The 16,202-nt window shown below is 40.2% G+C and overlaps 1 protein-coding gene across 2 annotated transcripts in view; it reads right to left on the reverse strand.

The window, feature by feature from the left end:
* Positions 1-2,442: 2,442 nt before the first annotated feature.
* Positions 2,443-16,202, reverse strand: part of LOC146313418 (uncharacterized) — a 33,290-nt gene continuing 19,530 nt past the window's right edge. For both annotated transcript variants that reach the window (XM_084739910.1, XM_084739909.1), the window contains exons 9-10: positions 7,849-7,944; positions 2,443-5,224 (exon numbers count right to left, since the gene is read on the reverse strand). In XM_084739910.1, the coding sequence (XP_084596036.1) occupies positions 4,772-5,224; positions 7,849-7,944 (549 nt within the window). In that variant the 3' untranslated portion in view covers positions 2,443-4,771. The remainder of the gene's footprint in view (positions 5,225-7,848; positions 7,945-16,202) is intronic.

A 16,202-nucleotide genomic window follows, 5' to 3' on the forward strand; every position in this document is an offset into this window, starting at 1 on the left:
CTGCAGAGCATCTCCAGTCCTTTGTGTTAATATTCTACCTACGGTGGGTGAGTGGTTAAAGGATCAATGCAGCGTTTTTTATAGTATAAAATCTTGCATAAGCCTTGCAGTAAGAAACATATTAGTATTTTCACACTACACACATGCAGACCACATATCTTTTATATTTACAACAGTGAAAAAAAGGGGATGATTAAGAGTGACTGATGCAGAGATGTGCTATGTCAGATTCCTCAGTCCGCCCGGTGCATGTAAGTGATGTCTCAGTGCCATTATCATTAATATTGCTTTAGATTTAACTGAAAATCCTTCAAGTCAAGTCGTCGATTAATCATCAGCCCACCTGAACTTCTCATCAGAGCTTAATTCAACCAACCTGATATTTACATCAGACATAAAATCACATTTACGCTCTTAGAAATAAAGGTGCTAACTAGACTTTAATAAAGGTTCCACTTAGAGCTGTTTCGAAGGGTTATACCTGGAACCACCTCTGAAAGGTTCCACCCAAAACCCTCTGCAAAGGTTCTGGAACTTTAAAAGGATGCTGACAAGAACCCACCCAGAGGTTTCTACCAAGAACCTTTTTATATTCCAAGGGTTTTAGCTAGAACACACCCAGGAGGTTGTGTAGAACCCATCCTGGGGTTCCACTGAGTAGTTTTTTTTAAATCTCAAGGGTTTTATCAAGAACACAATCAGGGGATCCACCAAGAATCCTTTTATATTCCAAGCTTTTTAGCTAGAACCCAGCATGGGGTTCTACTGAGGACCTTTTTGTATTCCAAGGGTTTTACCCAGAGCCCACTTGGGGGGTTCTATCAAGAACCTTTTATACTATTAAGGATTTATCTAGAATCCACTCAGGGGGTTCTACTGAGAACCTTTTTACATCATGTTACAAAGAACCCTTGACGAACTCTTGACAAAACAGTTCTTCAAGGATTTCGACAATCCTCAAAGAACTCTTTCTTCTTTGGATGAAAAGCGTTCTTGACGGAACCCTTAAACTTACAAAGAACTCTTGACAAACCCTTTCTTTAAAAAAAGAGTTCTTCAGAAGCAGTAGAACCTCAGCGCTTCAGGAAGAACCCTTTTGGAACCCTTATTTCTAAGAGCGTACATGATAAAGTCAAGACGTCCCTGCACGAGCTGAAGCACCTCCCTTTAAAAAAGCCATACAAAATCAATAATTCATTGATAAGTGGGGTCTTTTACACACTCATGATTCCATATTTAAATAAAGACTCAATCCAAACTACATTTTCCTGAATAAGAAGGGAGCTAGTTAATCATTTTTTGCAGATCCATATATCGTATTTACAATAGCTGCTACTTTTTTTTTTTTTTACCCTCTTTAATTACAATGTGAATCCATTTCCTGCTTCAAAAGGATCACATGTTACACTTTGTGCTTTTCTTGTCCAGACACCAAACACCTGTGTCCGTCTGACCGCCTTTAATAACCTTTAGCTCGTCCGTCTTGACATCAATTCGGTTACAGCACGAGGTAGTCATGCTGCTAACAGCTGTCAATGGAAACAATATCAGTGACAGATAAATGGGAGCGTTGGGACAGAACGCCCTCGTTATGATGACGATCAATGTGGTTTGTGTTTCAGTGGGTGGAGCATGTGATGATGTTGCCATGGATACTGCTCTGATGCTCTTAAGCTGTGAAAGGGGTCTCTCTGCCTGTATCGCAGCCTGTTTTGGCGGCAGGGGGGACATGCTTGAACAGAGTTTTCTCAGCAGTGTGAGATGTCTCGCTTTAATTCTGTGAAACGTCTTTGGTGAAAATCGGTTTCCTGTGACCCGAATTAGCCCACGGGCTCCTTCCACGGCGAGGAAAGGAAACTAATTAGTCAAAAGCAGTCGTTACGGCTGTGAGAGCTTAAGCTAATTGACTCTGTGCGTGCTTCTTTTTAAATCTGCTTGAACTTGTGCCAGATGTGTCTCATCTGTAGATGTGTGGTCCATCACTTGTGCCTTCACTTGTCTTTCTTTAGACTTGGCATTTATTGTTAGTAACCCTTTATAATAACCATTGTTAATAAATAGTACATTGATGGTTAATTCAATTTTAGTTCAGTTGTTTTATGCTAACAAACAAAACCCTATACTCTCAAATTATGGTACCCCTGATGGTACTCAAGCTCCCTCTAGTGGTTCACTGGAGAATCTCCTACAATGATAAAAATGAAATAAAGTAATTTAAAAACAAACAATTTTTTTGTGTTAACATTATGTAACATATGTCAATTAGGTAAGGTAATATAATTATTAGTTGCAACTTTATAATAGTCATGTAAATAATATTTAATATTTATAATTAGTAACTAAAGTTTAATTAGCTATCAATTTATCTTTCATCATTGATGGTTATTGGTGTTAGAAAAGAACTGCAGATTTTATAGACCGATGTCATTTAGACATCTACATCTGTCCCACATCCTGAGATGCCTTTTTTTTTAGAGCTTTCAAACTCTTTACAGTAAACAAATCTACAGTATGACCTATCAGTTATTGGAAGTGGAAAGCCATCCACTCAATAAGAGGCGTAACTTTTAAACTGAAGTATCTGTAAACATCTGACCTTCCTAACATCGAGGGTTAAGTGACAGTAATACTATTACTGGCAAGGGTGCAGATCTCATTACAAGTTGGAGGGGAGGGGCAGCGAGCGGGAGAGAAATTCAGCCCTGGACTGAACCAAAACAACCCTTTAAAACACCAAAGTCACACAATCATTCCAATAAACCAACCAGTCAAGGCAGCAGTAAACCAGCGTCCATGAAGAAGGTCTTGAAGAAGCTTGGGGTTAAATGTAATGTATAAGATTTCAGATTTGAGAAGCTGGGAAACAAAACAAAAACAAACATAAACAAAACAAAAGTTTAAGTTTTGAATTTATGTCCCACTGTTTTCAAAAGTGGAGTCGTCTGCTATTAAACATATCTTTTCTAATCCATAATTTATTTAGAAGTGATTTATTGACTCGTCCCCTCCAACCTCCTGAGGATCTGTGCCCGAGATCTCTTTCACTGTCAGTATTAGCATCAGTGTCACCGTATCGTTCAGTGAATTTGGGTTCGTGGAGCGTAAAAACCAAATGTCGAACTCACTGTTTGTTTGTTTATTTAAATTACCATTAATTCAGGATTTTCATACTCCGAGAACGTCCTCCCCTCTTTCATTTCCTATTTTTCACGGACTGAAAGGAATCATGTCTCCCTGCACTGAAGGTCTAATATTGTTGGTTGCTTTGTATGAACGCCCCCTTCACAAACACACAAACACACACACACACACACACACACAGCTCTCATAATAACGGATATACAGCCTCATTCCTTCGGGGCGGTGGGTTGCGTCGTTATCACAGATTGATCCGACTGCGTCTTTTCATTTTGGCAAACAACTGGGCCACAATAATCAGAGCTCCGTCCGTCAGATGGGAAGGAGGGGGGTGAAAAATAGGAGGTTTTAAATCATGCAAGTCATTTATCTGGTCCCCCAAATAGTACAATGTTTCATCTCTGTCGTCTCTTTTATCACCGCTCGTCACTGTATGGTGTCCGTGAATCGCTCCTTTTGTGAAGAGAACAAGAATCCAATTATGTTCTCGAGAGCTGCTCCAAAAGTCCCAAAAGTGTTGCGCAGCGTTCTTCGATTTTACTTTGCTCTGACGGGGCTTGTGACAACTCCGCCGGGGATAAAATAAAAACAGGTGAGGATAGTTTCTGCAGTCAGCTCTCGCCCCTGTGGGTATTTTCTCCAGCAATCATCATTAGCGTTGAGTGAGACGAGGTGGACGGATTTCAAAAGTGGCAGATTTGACGCCAAAGATGTGACAGACAGAAGTGAAAACAAACAGAGGAGAGACGGTGTTCAATCTGCAGAGCTTGTTTCACACTGCAGTTTGTTGTTTTTTTTAAAGAAAGAGCACGTTGAGGAGGTTTTTCCTCACCGAGAGCGCTGAGACAAGCACTTCTGTCTGAGAGGCGGAGACGCTTTCTGACATGCTTGTACTGTTAATAATAGAGTCTGTGTGTGGGCGGGATGAAATGCAATCATCGCAGTGTTTGTCTGATGCCGCAAGAGCAGACAAAAGTGCTGTCAGAGGCAACACAATACAGGAGAAGCTCTTTGCTGTTGTTGTTAGTAGCCTCAGTTTTTTTTGTTTTTTGTTTTTAGAAAATAACATCTGATTCCTTTGACTCCAACTGTCAAACTGTCAAACTCCTGCAATTTTTCTTGACAACCTTAAGACAGGAGCTAAAATTCATTTGATCCCATTTAGGTGTTTTCCTAAAAGTGCTGAGAGTGATTTACCCTTTTCACATCATCATGACTTCTTTTTGAGCCTGTGCTTTCTTTGGCATGCAATCAGTCTACTCTAACGTCAGCATTTTCCTGTAGATCTGAACTATGATATCTACTTTAATGTTTAATTTAAATTCATGCTTTTTCCATATGCACAGAATGGCTTTGTTCTTCTTTTTGATAGAGCTCGGGGTTGCTTTTTTTTGCATCTCATTTAGTGCATTCAATTTTGTGTTTGTGTATTTTGTGCAGCTGCTTTTTATTATTTTCTTTGAGGCTGAATTGTCATCCGGATCCAAGCGTGAATATTTTGTCTGTGATGTTGATTCGAATGCTGTGATCAAGGACTCGGTGGTGTTTGGGTATGATAATGTTCCTGGAAAGACACAGCAAGATAGTTGTGAAGGAGTATGAGCTAAAAAAAAATCCACCCTGGTGCCTCCTCTCAGGTGCTCTGAGCCGTTTCCTCCGTCTGCGCAGCCTCTTCGCCCTCAGCGCCTCCTTCTATCTTGGCTGTATCCGACCCAGCGGTGCCCCTGGAGGCCGCTCCTGGCGACACGGCACCGCACAGACTGCCGTCAGGGGTGGCGGCTGAGAGGGAGCGAGGGTTGGAGGCGGGGCTGGCGCTCATGACGGAGTCAGGGGTCCGGCTGGCGCTGAGGTCGCCGCCGTGGGGCGCCAAGGTGACCTCCTGGCTGTCAGAGTGAGCCCCTGTGGTCACGGCTGTAGGGGAGACGGCGTTCAGGAGGGGCTTGTGGGAGGCGTAGGTCATGGCGGCGTCAGTGTCACTGTCCAGTGGCAGGCCAGAGCTGGTGAACTCCACCCCAGAGTCGCTCATCTCCATGAAATTGTCTGAGGTGAGAGCCTGGTAGCGGCCCGGCTTGGACACCTCGAGACCCTGCAGAGAAAAAGAGGTCAGTTTATGAAAGACAAGGACAGGAGGAAAGAAAAGGCAAAGAGGAAGTGGAGAGATAAAGAAGATGATAAGGGAAGCAGAAAGAAAGAGAAACCAGAAAAAGTACAAAAGAGTGGCAGAGAGTAAGAAGACAGAGGGAGACAAGTACACCAGAGTGGAGGAGATGAAGGGGGGAGGTGATGTAGGATGGAGGAAGGGAAGGAAAGTGGTAAAAATTGAGGTCAGTGAAAAAGCAACGTGAATAATTTATGCACATGTTTCTGGAACCGTATTTATAGATTTACCTTCCACTAACATGCAGCCACCACCACTTTCTTTCCCCGTTACTCGCTCAATAATCTGCAGGAATGGATTTAAGCGTGTCGAAGGAGGATAAATCTGATTTGTACCGAAGATTCAGACTTTAAGATGTAGGTAATGGATGAGAGGCTGCACCTGCCTTCTCTATTAAATATGGAGGCCGCTTTTCATTATTTAGACACGATGTATGTTACAGAAGCATGTTGTTTCCCTGCTGAAGTCGAGCAGCTGCTCCTGAGATTAAAAGTCTGAGAGCTTTTTGTTCTGCCAGATGTTGCGCATGTGTTGAAGTGAATCACTGATTTTGTGTTTTAGGTTACAATAGATATCAAAATATCTGGATTAAAAGTGGGCTAAATTTGGCTGAAAAGTGAACAGTTTTAATTTGTCTGTCTATATGAAACTGCTGTTTAAACTTTCCCACCCCTTCCCTTCCTATCATACACTTATTTTTTTCTTTTTTGGGGTGATACCACGATGATACCATGTATTACACAGCTGCACAATTTAACCATCTTGACCACTTCAGAATACTCCAGTATATTGCTGACCTCCTCCTATCTTGTACGTTGAATCAGGTTCTGGGGATTCCTCAGTAACTACCTTATTGCCAAAATACACCTCACAAAACTATCCATTCTCTGACTGCCTCAGGTCTCTGGTTTGTGGTTGTGGAGTTTCATGAGGCTGTCATCATCCCAGAGGTCACTATAGGTCATTTCATACAGTGAGGTCTGGTTTCACTGAAATCCCGACTATGGCTACATCATCACACATGAATGCCATTGGGCTCATAGTATTGGGAGTTTCATATTTCCAGTCAGACGCAATTTATGCAATTCCAATACTGTTTAGGGACCCCAGTATGTAAGAATATTCAAATAGAACGGGTGAAAATACCACACTGCATGTAAAAAACTGCATGGTTTTGTCTGAAAACTGCATGGAATTAGCATGAAGTGGGGATGCATGTAAAGAGACTATTGGAGCTGGTATGACATAGTTGGTAACAATGAATGTCTTAGTCATTTAGTTTTATTTGGTGCTTGTATCGACACTAGATTTAAAGCTGAGCCCACCACAGCCTCTGAAAGAGACTGACCTTACATGCCAGACAACGTCACATTTAGTCTGCAGAAGCTCTAATCAAACAACTCAAAGAATTCCTTGACCACTTTGCTTTCTTTGCTTCCCTTTATTCCAGTTTCACCGAAGGTCCTTCCTATAAACTCTAATCTAATCTGTTCCACTGCTGAGTGCGGTGTGAAAGGTTGATTGCCTTTTAATTACACTTGGCATTGAGGCGACATCACATAGCAGGTAGTTTCTGCAAAGCAATCTAAAACACGAGGACTGTTAATGATCTCTCTGTTCTTCTATCGATACGCGGCTTCAAAAGAAAACTTCCCTGACAGTACAAAGGTGTTCTGTAATCAGGTTTTAGATGTTGGTCAGCCGCAGCTCGTTCTCATGATCAAGATCAAGACTTCGCTCTCAGGATTTTTTTATTTTTTATTAATGATTCTCGTATCTTATCAAAATAGTCCCAAAAACCTGCTGTTGAAACGCTTGTTTTGTTGACCCATTGGCCTGATTTCTACTGCAAGACGAAAACAACTGATGATTATAATATCTTATGTAACTGACAGACTTTATGTTACATAGGTGAACTTATGTAAATAATGCACTTATTTTAATGCATGGGTCTGCAAACTTTCAAAAGAGCCATTTTTGACAAATAAAATGGGACATTTGCAGACTCACTGTATCTTAGTTTTGAGTGACAGGTTATTTACTTGAACATTTACTTGGGTGCAAACTAATTTGACATTATGTCAGCGTAGCAGCATAAATCGCAACATCAGCCCCTAACCTCAGAGGAGAAGAGATATGAGTGGATAAAATACTTATTTTTGATGACAACATATCTGTGGATTTTACTCTGTTGGAGTGTTTTATCAACAAGGTCAGCTGTTAACTGTTCAAACTCAGTGACAGATCGATACCAGCTGTCTGTGACCCGACTGCAAACTTGAAAGCTGTAGGTTTTGCTGTATTTTACATTGTTTTAGTGTTTTTTGTTTTGTTTTTTTGTTTTTTTTTGTAGATTATCATACTGAATTTGATTCTAGATGTTGCTAATGTGGCTAGTAATGTTAGACGAACGTTGCAATATTAAGAGACAGTCAAGGGAAAATGTGTGAACATTAAGTCTCGTTTAGACATTTAACTACTTGGTTAGGTTTAGTTTTAACAATGGATCCGACCTTTAATCTTATCACATTTGTGGTGACCCCTCCACTGACCTTGATTGTGACCTCAGTGCTCTCCGAGGGCTTGTCATCGCACACAGACTGCATCAGAGACTCCTCAGTGAACCTGGTGTAAGCATCATGGACCACCTGCAGACACACACACACACACACACACACACACACACACACACACACACACACACACACACACAGGAGACATGTCAAACTGTGGCCACAACAGTGTAATGTCCCAGGAGCTAAGCTTTTGTCATCAAATATAGATGGACACTGGTAGAGAGGACATACAGTTAACACACACACACACACACACACACACACACACACACACACACACACACACACACACACACACACACACACGAGGAGGCACACATAACTGCACAGAAAGCTCTTAAACACACACATAAGATACTGAAGGGGAAGCTTGTGTGACATGACTGAGAGACGGGCTGGTTTATTTGTCTTCACGGTGGGGCTGGAGGTTGAGAGGGAACAGAGCCAAACAGGCTGTAATCTTTCAGAAATGTCGGTTCCATTGAGCTGCAAGAAAGAGAAGGTCGAAGACAGATGGAGGCAAGATGCATTCAGTCTGAAGAGTAAAAGCAGGAGAGGAGGAGAAGGAAGACCGAGGTGATATGTTGAAAAAGAAGAGGGAGTGAACAGAGACAGGTGTGAGAGACTGACGATGAGAGATAAAGTGAGGAAGATGGGAGAGAGATGGGGTGGAAGGTGTTTAATACTTGAATAGTTTTAAGAGAAACTGCCCTTCAGTCAGCTTAGCCGAGGGACGTGAGCACACTGTAGACACTGTCTCCATGCTGACACTTATGTAATGTTCAGTGACATCCATCCATTTGCTTTTTTTTTTCTGACTGGAGACAATCCCAGCTGACATTTCTCGAGAGGCGGGGTGCGGCCTGGACAGGCTGCCAGTCAATCGCAGAGACGGACAACTATTCACATGAAAGCATGGACACACCTTCATGTTGTGAGGGGACAGTGCTAACCACTGCATCACCGTCTCACCACGAAGCCCCTGTTCAGCGAAATTATCAAATTATCTTTGACGTGAAAAAAGGTAGAATGTAAGGTTGAGTTTTAAAGTCCACCTCCAGACATGTTTTAAATTATATAATATATTCTGCGAGAAATAATAAATTGTGGGTTTTTTGGGGGGCAAAATAAGTTCAAATACCTTGTTGAAATGGCTTACATACAGCTCTACACCTTACCTTCATTTAATATTCAAGGATTCATGAATATTGAAATAGTCCCCGCCCTTACTGAGAACTAGCAGGGACCATCTGTGTTTTGTGATGTGTTATCTATTATCAGAAAAAAACATCCACTTATTAACTTCTTCAACTCCACCCCTCCTTACCACAGACCCATTCTAATCATGTTTAGGGGGTAAAGGGGGATCTTTAGGGGATATAGCAGGTTATCAACGGCCTATAACAAAACAGAAGTGGTAAACATCATCATCTGGGAACCTGAAAATAAAGATGTAGCTGAGCATCGTGTGTCAACTTTTCCAGTCAGAAATCCGTAATAAGCAATAAGCTCCTGTTCAGATTTGTGTGTAAAGGCTTAGAACATCATGACTGAAGCACATGATGGACATCCTGATGCTCTATTATCTCTCACAAGTTGTGGCAGCAGTTTTTTTGTTGATACTATTTATTACACAGATTTGGTGCACAATCTAACCATTTTTGACCACCCAAGAATTGCTAAAATTTTCAAAAATCCATCTAAAAAAACTCAAACGTTGACAATGGGAGAATTTTTGCAAGAACTGCATTGTTTGATTGGTTGGCGAGGCCATATGGTAAATGTATGTATATACAATATACATAGAAAAGCCATCCATCACCTGAGGCTGACTGAATCTATATCAGCCTTTCAGTCACACAAAATTTATGCCTTTCCAGCACTGTTTAGGGAGCCCACTATGCAGTAATATTCAAACGCAACAGACGAAAATAACATTTATACTTTATGCAAAAAGCTGCATGGTGTTCGGCCAAAAACTGAAGGGGATTAGCATAAAGTGTGCTTGTCTATAAAGGGCAGACTCTTGGGTTCCCATTAACCAGTTTGCATCCAGATATCTTGAGGTGAGAGGTCAGGGGACCACTTTGAAAGTGGCCATGTCAGTTTTTATCTCGCCAAAATTTAGCCTAACTTTGGAGCGTTATCTAATCCTCTTCTCGACAAGCTGACATTGGCATGGTTGGTACCAGTGGATGTCTTAGGTCATCCATCTTCATTTAAAGCTTAAAAGCCTGCAACCGTCTATAAAAGACTGTAATGTTGGGCGAGGACGCTGGCATCCTAGCAGAGTTGAAGAGGTTACTGCCTACACTCGTCCAGTTAAAAAGATGCTTTATATTATCTTGACTGAAATAGGCAGGCAGTCAGAAGCCTTTTTAATAAAAATCTTATGTGAAACACCACACTGGATCAGGGAGATAAGGTACAAAATAGATGAGGAAAAAAAGAGTGAAAGTGAAAGAATGAGAGGGTGGCAAGAGAAGCAAGAGTGAAGAGTAAGAAGTGGAAATTGAGGGTGTAAGAAAGATTAAGAAAGTGAGACACAGGAGACTAAGTGAAAGGAGAGAAAAGATGGAGAGGGAGCAGGAGAGATGATGAAGATACAGAGAGGAAAGAGGCTGGTAGAGCGATGGAGAGGAGGATAGAGAGTAAGATCGATGGAAAAACAGCGAGGTGGAGAGACATGGAGATAGAGAGACGGAGTCAGGTGCTTTGATTGATTTGAGTTTCATGTCGGTCTCTCAGGTTAAGTCCCGAAAGGTCGACGCTGACAAACTCTCACACGTGTTGTCTGTGTTCTCAGATCTGTGAGGAAATCCATAACGTGTCAGCGTGACCGACGTCAAGGGCAACTGCTGTCGTCTCAACCTCCACCGTCAATACACACAAACACACACGTTAAAGTGCCCATACACACACGGAAATTCAGAGACACGTCATGGGCATTTGCACAAAGACATGTTGTTACGTAAGCTGCACGAACATACGAGGACACACAAACACACACCCAAACAACACAGACACATACAATGAGTGACACACGGAGCAGTATGACCTGCTGATTTAACATTTATTATAACATTTTAACTTTTACTGGTCATTTCTCATTTTTAATAGCAACTTCTTAAGAAGCATAAATATTTATCAAATGTTATCTCATTTTAATGTTATTTTTGTTTAAATACAGTGTGGGTAAAAACAAAATCACTACTTATCTTGTTATTGAATATAGACTGGGTTTTATTAAAGTGCTACCTGTGCTAGTCGTGACACTGAAAAAAAGAAAATCATTACGGAACAAATTTGACAGATACAAGAAGTATGTTTTTAGCCATGCTGGCAGCATGACTCTAGGGATGCTAATGTTGATCTGAATTAAATTTTTATGCATCCACTGCAATGCATGGGCTGCAAAGGCTGCAACATGATCCCTGGGGGCCAATGCATCCAAGTATGTCCAAGTACATCCACTAAAAAGTGCTTGTTTTTGCTACTGACAGGGTCAGATTGTTATTCTACATGTCTGGCAACATTATGGAAAGGATCCCTACAGAGATTAACTTTTTGAGACGGCCCTTTGTGTTGGAAAACTGAAGCCATTATATCATTCTTTTTAAAGCCACCAGACTCCTTTGACAAAAACAGTAATTTCCCCTCACAGAACCCAGGAGTTACTGTTTTAGCAATGCCTCGACTAGTCACTTAATTTGCAATACTGTGTAATTTTGGTGTTTGAAACGTTTATTCAGAACTGAACTATCGTCTGTCTCTGTAGCGACCCTTCCTATAACACTGTCAGACACTTCGAGTGACAATCTGAGACTGTCAGTGGACATTCTTGACATGTGCATTTGTACAGAAGGATTTTGTTACAGCCACTGCAGCCCGTTTTATTCCAAAACTTTTTCTTCCTATTAGTCATTTAGAAAAAAAAATAAATAAATACCAGAACTGCCCTTTAACATATGTACTTTTGAGTCAAATGAAATGAAATTTTCCCCTCAGGATGAAAACCTTTGTTTCAACTTGTGCAATAACTCTAATGTCTACTCTGTCATACAGCATTTCTGTTTATAACACTGATGTATAAATAAATATTTCTGTATTGTAGTGAGAAAATTATACGCTGAACTTTGCGTTTTGTTCCTCAGGGTTGCTTCTCTTCAAATGTTATTGACTGGGTCTAATTGGTTACTCATCCTTGAACACACAGCTGTTCTTCTTTAGGACAAACACGTCCTGACTCTCCTGATATGCACTCGAAGGACACCTGACTCAACCTCTTGTGTCTCTTTATCCTATAAAACAGATGCACGTCCTTCACTCATTATCGGTTCCTTTTACACTTCCTGACTGTGTACTGATCCTTTGGTCCTGGTGTCTGTCTTTATTTTCAGATTTTCCACCACAGTATCATGATGCACATTGAGTACATAATATTTATTTTTCTTATTTCTTATTCTATTACATTGCATATGTATAGAAACACTATGATACTGTTTAGGAAAACAAAGCAAATACCTTTACTGTACATATTCTGTTTTATTATCTATTATTGCCATTTTGTCTGTGTGTATATCAGTAGACTGTACATATTTTATACACCTATTTTCTCTTCTTCTTGCACTATGTAATATATTTTTTTTCTATTATTGAGCATCCATAATGTGAACAATTTCTTCCCAGGGATCAATAAAGTATTTCTGATTCCTTCTTCTGGCTCCATCAAAACAAAACTATTGTCATTCCCATCAGCCTTAGCTGTTCTTTGTGTTCAGTGCTAATTAGGAAATGTTGGCAAGCTAACATGCTAACAGTAAGATGTGGAACATGGTAAACACACTTGAATGCTACACAGAGGATTGTGGGTCAGAACAGCCAGAAAAGTTTGCTGGCTTGTGTGCAGCAAAGTGTGACCAGATGCAGAAGCAACTAACAGCATGAAGACTATTGATTAGCCACTAACATGTAAGTAATGGTGTCCTTGGTAACTACAGTGACATATGGGAATAAATGTAAAACCAGCACGCCATGGGGTAACGTCTCATTGTCATGTCACATGTTAATTTATTGCTTTGCATCACTTGAGTTGATTATAGAATATGAACACACAACATCTAACGCACAGAAACTAGACAAACACAAACAAACACACAAAAAGAAAACACAGACTGTCTGGGCCAGTAGTTGATTACACAGTGACAAGTCTCTGGAAAATAGCTCAAAATCAATCTACTGTACATCATGGAAGGTTTAATAAAGCATATTCATAAAGTTTAATCACTACTGCCCTTAACACGAACACCACACGCACAACCAGCACAGAAACCCACACATACACATCGGATATTTACCCTGTGATTCACCCCACACAATGAAACAACACCGACGTAAGAAATCTGTGCATGTGTGTGCGCTTAGCTAGCCGAGTCAGCACATACTGCACGTTAAATACAGCAGTGAAGCTACACGTCCACAGTTATCATAACTGGATGGTTTATGAGTAACTGCAGGGGATCATCTGAGCTGCGAATCAGCAGAGAGGAAGAGAAAAGAAAGAGAGAGAGACGAGGAAGGAGAGCGAGAAAGAAGACGAAGCAGAGGAATGGGAGGCGCAGACGTTTAGTCACAAAGAAAAAGTCACACATGAGATTAGCGTGACTTTCTCTGATACCATTGCTCAGCTGCAGTTACACACACCAATATAAAGGAGTTACAAACCATCTCAACAGGTCATTTAGTCTCTATACTTAAAGTTAAAATCTAATTTTCCTGAAGCAAGTGAAAAGAACTGGTCTAATTTTCACTTGTTTTAAGAAACGTGAGATTTTAAGAGTAAATATTAGATTAAATTACTTGTTAAAATGGACATTTTTTTGCAGTGAGCACCCCGACCTGGTTCAAAACTGTATCAGAAATCCTGCAAGACAGACGGCACTCTTGACTGAGCCTGTCAAACAAGTTTTTAGAGTTAGAAAATTACATATAAGTAGCCTCCTATGTTCTTAACCCTAAACTTAAACATTGATATTTATCCTTTACATCTAACCCCCATTAAAGGACCAGTGTGTAGAATTTAGTGGCATCTAGTCACAGATCTAATAAGGAGAACTGGAGACGGTGTCATTCATTACTGGGAAAGCTGTTCAAAGGTGTGAGACACTGACTTCCAGGTATAAAATTACCTGGATCTTCTGCAGACCTCGAGTGCAGTAGAGTGGGTATAAAATGATTTAGACTTTCTGAGTGCTGAATGGCTCAAATCCTGACAGTGAAATGTGTTTTTTCTCGTTTTTTTAATGTCTTCTTTCTTTTCCCCCCTTTATTCTCTCTTTTCTTTTCATTCCTTCTGTTTTTTGCTTACTTCTATGTCTTGACATAGTTTGTGCTCAATGTTTTGTATTGTTTGCTTGTAATGTTCAGTTTCCTTTGTCCTCTTCAATTTTGCTGAACAATAATGAGTTTTTTTTAAGGAGAGGACTCTGAATAAACCTTTCAGGCTCACGTCTTCTCCTGCGCTGCAACTCCTGTCCTTTCTACTTGTTATATAGACCCTTTCACAGCCTTTAAACAATGCACACGTAGTTTGGCATTAGAAGTATGTCCGACCACAACAGCTTGTCAATAGTCGCTGCAAACACTTTCACTTTAATAGCTTTTGGCCCTAACCGCCACCGATTGCTCTGAATCGGGCATCATCCTGTCAGAATCCTGTAAAACTGTCAGGGCAGTATTGATTCTGACACCCATACATGCAACCAGCAGGCATTTTGGTGATTTTGGTGCTGGTTAAATATCTAATTCAATGTTTGTAGCTTGATAACTCCTGTTGAGTGGGGGAGACTCTGTTGCCAGTATGCACTGTTGATGACGTCAGCTGTAAAAGGGTCCATATTATGTATTTTTATTGTGCTAATAAACTAAACTAAACTGTAACATAAGACTTTTTGGGCCACTGTGCATCATGTGATGTTGTCTTTACACCATCAGTCAATCAAATTACCACCAATCTTGTCTTACTAGATTTAAGAAAAACTGAACAGTTCTTATTTTTAGATTATTATACACTAGTGAAAACATATTGAGGAATATTATATTCCATTTCTGCCATATTCTGCTAATAAATCCCTATAAATTTTACACACTGGACCTTTAAGAGAACAACAGTTTCCTGAATATTCTGTTTTTTTCTTTTATTTATTTTATTTCAGTGTTAATATGGTATCTACCTCATGAAAGAACCTGGAGCTGTCCATTATATAAACATACAATAATATGTACTTATAGTCTACATAAAAAGGGATGTTTGTGCAAAGCTCAGTCATTTGAATATTTAAAGTCTTTGAGGATCAGAGAGACAGCTTGTGCCAAGTTGTGGTGCCAGATCCACTTCAGGTAATTCATTGACTTTTTGTCAAATTAGGTCTTCGATCATCTTCTGCTTGTTCATTAAGATTGATAGCAGTTTCTCCTCAGTGTCCAGGCTTTATTTAGTCTGCTGCTGCTCAGTTTCTCTAATCGATCATTATCATCTCAAAGCAGCACAGTTTACAAAATACTGAACACACATTTCTGAAACTGTCACCAATAATCTCGTCACAGTAAAGCAGGTTGATCGAGGAACTTATCTGGCAAAAAAACTGTACATTTCTCTAGACACCAATATGAAGGAAGAGCAGAAAAAAAGAGGCCAGAACACAATTCTCTCACCAAGAAGAGGCTCCGTTTGAGGCTCCTTTAAAAGTAAGAGGGAGAAACGCAACGCAGGCAACAGCGTTAGCTGGACCACCAATCAGACACATCCAGCTGTTAGCATAAAGGCCTCGTTTACACAGCTGTAATTTCAATTCACTCAACATTTATGAAGTTGAACCAAGACACATAAAAAAACATCACAAACTGGACAAACATTAATAATTTCACATACCTCTTTCCTGACAGTCTTAAACACAAACACACACATCTTTACCACACAACCCTTAATGACGGATGTAGTTGGATGGAAGTAAAATTAGACAAATAAATTAGGTTAAATCTAGACCATTGCTGTAATCTACCAACACTAATCCTTAAATTCAGCTTGTTGCTGTTGGTGTGTTGCAATGCAGATGTACTGAATGTAGTTATTCATCCAAAAAGTGAAGAAAATGAGAATTAGAATAAGGACTGTTACATCTAACAGCATCGCAAATACCCTCCAAACACCTGAGAGTCGTCTACATAGAGTTAAATGACCTAAAATATCAATTTAAGATGCAAATACACAAAATCACATGACAGTGAACAGAGACGACAAACATAAGAAACAGTAATGTGAGATAATAGAA

Source organism: Lutjanus erythropterus, chromosome 16 (genome assembly GCF_056507025.1).
Source record: "Lutjanus erythropterus isolate fLutEry1 chromosome 16, fLutEry1.hap2, whole genome shotgun sequence".
Classification (NCBI taxonomy): Eukaryota; Metazoa; Chordata; class Actinopteri; order Lutjaniformes; family Lutjanidae; genus Lutjanus; species Lutjanus erythropterus.